At 42.9% G+C, this 3251-nt stretch overlaps 1 protein-coding gene across 1 annotated transcript; it reads left to right on the forward strand.

Moving 5' to 3' along the window:
• The first annotated feature begins 618 nt into the window (after nt 1-618).
• LOC124673331 (chaperone protein dnaJ 20, chloroplastic-like) lies at nt 619-2098 on the forward strand. Its single transcript, XM_047209429.1, has 2 exons — nt 619-1035; nt 1956-2098. Exons 1-2 carry the CDS (start codon nt 619-621, stop codon nt 2094-2096), a joined length of 558 nt encoding a protein of 185 aa, XP_047065385.1. The 3' UTR covers nt 2097-2098.
• Nucleotides 2099-3251: the final 1153 nt, after the last annotated feature.

The following is a 3251-nucleotide window of genomic DNA, read 5'->3' on the forward strand; positions in this document are numbered from 1 at the left end:
AATTTTCAATTTCCATGGAGAAGACAATAAGGAAGAATGTCATGGCGGCTGAAATGTGAGGTCTAGCAATGAGGAACTAAGTCTTCGTGGCGATGCGGATTTTTCTTGCTGTTTCTTGACTTGCAGCAATGATACCGGCAATTCGGAGATACATCAGAGGAGGAGTACATAGTCTTATCTTTTAAGATGAAAATCCAAAGTCTGATTTTAATTGGTTTCGGCTGGCATTGTTGATGGCATTGTTTTGAGAGGGCAAAATTGCTCGAGGATAAAAATTCAAGGGACCTTAATTCGTTGTGTTTAGCAATGGCCTTGTTGAAGGCATTATTTTGTGAGCACGGACTCTCGGTGTTGTCTTAACGGTGGTTTCTATTGCAACTACAATATTTCGATCATTGTAGCGGAATCTTTTGTTTCCTTCTTTTCTTTTTATAGTATAAGTTTGTGTATCCATGATGTTTTTAGGTTCGCTAAAAAAAATCGTCTCCATCTATTTCCTTCTACAGATAAAAAATAAATAGAGAGCTTCACGTCTAGCTAGCCACTGCATAAGCAGGCAGAGCGGCTGTAGAGTGTGATCATTTCGTCCTAGTTGCCACACACTGCAGGCAAGCCCACATGCCCTACCTCACCGCACCCTCCTTCTTCGCCGGCTCCGGCAGCACAGTGGCCGGGTTCCAGCTCCCGGGTGCTCCTCGCCGCACGACGCTTCACGCACGGGCAGCTTCAGCGGCCGGAGGAGGCCTGCGCGCGGTGGAGCCGACGTTCTACGAGCTGCTGGGGATCACGGCGGAGAGGTGCAGCTTCGAAGACGTGCGGGCGGCGTACCGGCGGATGGCGCTTAGGTACCACCCGGACGTCTCCCCGAATGGCGCCGCCGGCGAGCACACGCGGCGCTTCATCCAAGTGCAGGAGGCCTACCAGACGCTTTCCGACCCCCGCCGACGAAGCAGCTACGACCGCGCGCTTGCACGCGGCGTCTGCCGGCTCGCCTTCAACCCTGCCGCGCGCAACGTCGCATCCATGTACCGCCAGGTAGTATCTGATCCCCGCTCTCTCCATCTCTGTTCCTTGCTTCTATTCAGATAGTAATAATGATAATGGATGATGAATGATCTGCTCCTCGAGTTACAGTGCACATCTATCCTAGTCTGATTAATTCCTTTGGGATTTTACTGAAGAGATAGCAATAGCATCTCTGTTTTAATGGCTGGAGCTTTTTATTTTAGATGATTTTACAGATGGGCTGGTTGAACAACTGAACAAGCATGCATGGCTTCCCCATTGCTGCAACTATTTGCTCAACCATCTCTGATTCTTGTGCGTAGGCTTTAATTAGCTTGTGTGGTACCCTGGGAATATCAAAATTTAGCCTAGTTATACATTAAAAAAGATTTCTCAACGGTAACTTAACAACTCTGTGCTGGCCTTGCCTGTTCAATTCAATTCAGACACTTGTAATTTGAAACATCATGCATGTGCTATCCAGCCTGACTTGACATGTCTGCTTGATTAATTGAGAAGGATTAAACTGTATGATGACTCAGGGCATCATATTGAGTTCTTTAGGAATATCTTTGACCTCTGCTTGAGGTATCACCTTTCGCTGATGAACACACAAAATAGGCAACACAGAAATTACCCCTTACTACCCCATACTTGTAGATAGCATTAACTATACCCTACCTGACACACATACGAGTACTACCTCATCATGTGGGTGATTGAGCTGTGTCGTTCTAAAAGGATAAGGACGGGTCGCTTGCACAATACCGTGTGGCCAATAATTTAAGGATTGCTGTCTTACATGTATGGATGAAAATTGCAGGAGTAAGCTACGTATGGTGATGTTTGACAATGTTCATGCAGATGTTCAAACAGTGTTTGTTAAGTTCTGACTATGAAGCTTTCGTTGTTTTCACACTAACTTGCCGTTTGTGTGAAACGAACCATAGGAGCTGGAAGAGAAATCCGGATGGAGGACATCTTGGGAAGGACAGATCAAAGAACTGAAGAAGAGGAACACAAGAAAGGATTCAGACGAGAACATATCCTGGGGAGCTCGGATGCGAAGGAAAACGGGTGAACAATTGTGACTGATCTTTGAGTGGCAAAATTATCAGGGCTATGCTTAAGATGGTTAGGATTGGGATACAACAACACTATTTGGGGTCGTAAATATAATCAGATAGAAATAACTAAGGGTGTGACTAGTTCTCAGATGATTAAGATCTAACTTCGTTCAATATCATCAAATTGCAACTATTGCAACTTGTGACTAGCACAAATCATGGAGCAAATCAACCGGTTAGGAGCATTTTCTTAGTTGCAACCCCACTTACAACTGGAAAAAATCTCAATTGCAACCCCATTTGCAACTCATATACACGAATCACGATGCAATCGAGCATTGTAAAATTTGACTAGGCACGATAACTAGCAAAACCCATAATTAAATATCAGTTAGTCACAACTCATATAATTAATAAGCTATGCCACCCATATGTATTATTCAGTTATAAAGGATGCTACCAATCAGCCCTTTTTTGGATACATCGGACCAAATAAGTTTACTGTGCTCACTTTACCTAATTTGGAACAAACAAAATCTGCATCTGCAATCATGCACAATAGAAAAAGAAATAAGATTGACTTGAAGAGTTTCAAATTCCTGATATTAGGCATTCATGTAATCCTATTCCTACCTAACGAATATTGCAGTTTCGATCAACTTGAGGTGAGGAATTTGTAAAAATGAAATGCAGATTCATGAAAATAGCTACAAGGCAAATCATCATGTATCCGACTGTGATTGAGCCCAGATACATATACATGTTCGACTTACCGTTATGGCTATCTGGCTGTCACCAGAGTGGGAAAGAAATACTTCCCAGGGGCATACTCTGAAACAAGAAGACAAGAAACATTATTGAAGCTTTTCTACTAAATTTGTAGGAAAAAGCATTCTCTACAAATTTTCTGTAAACTACTATGGCATTTTCTATTCATTTGAATGCCTCCAGTTCGAGAAAATAATGAAGCTACTATCACGCTCCTGTTGTTCAAAAAAAGAATGAAGCTACTATCATGCTCATATTGATATGTCAAGACATCCCAACGTTTCTGAGTAAATTGGAAGTCTGCGGCTTCAGACTTCAGCAGTGGAGCTGCTAAAAAATCATGCTACACTAGCTATCAAGATCCACGGCTCCCTCTTCTGTAATACCTATAATCTCCAGACATGTAACTGA

Source organism: Lolium rigidum, chromosome 7 (assembly GCF_022539505.1).
Source record: "Lolium rigidum isolate FL_2022 chromosome 7, APGP_CSIRO_Lrig_0.1, whole genome shotgun sequence".
Classification (NCBI taxonomy): domain Eukaryota; kingdom Viridiplantae; phylum Streptophyta; class Magnoliopsida; order Poales; family Poaceae; genus Lolium; species Lolium rigidum.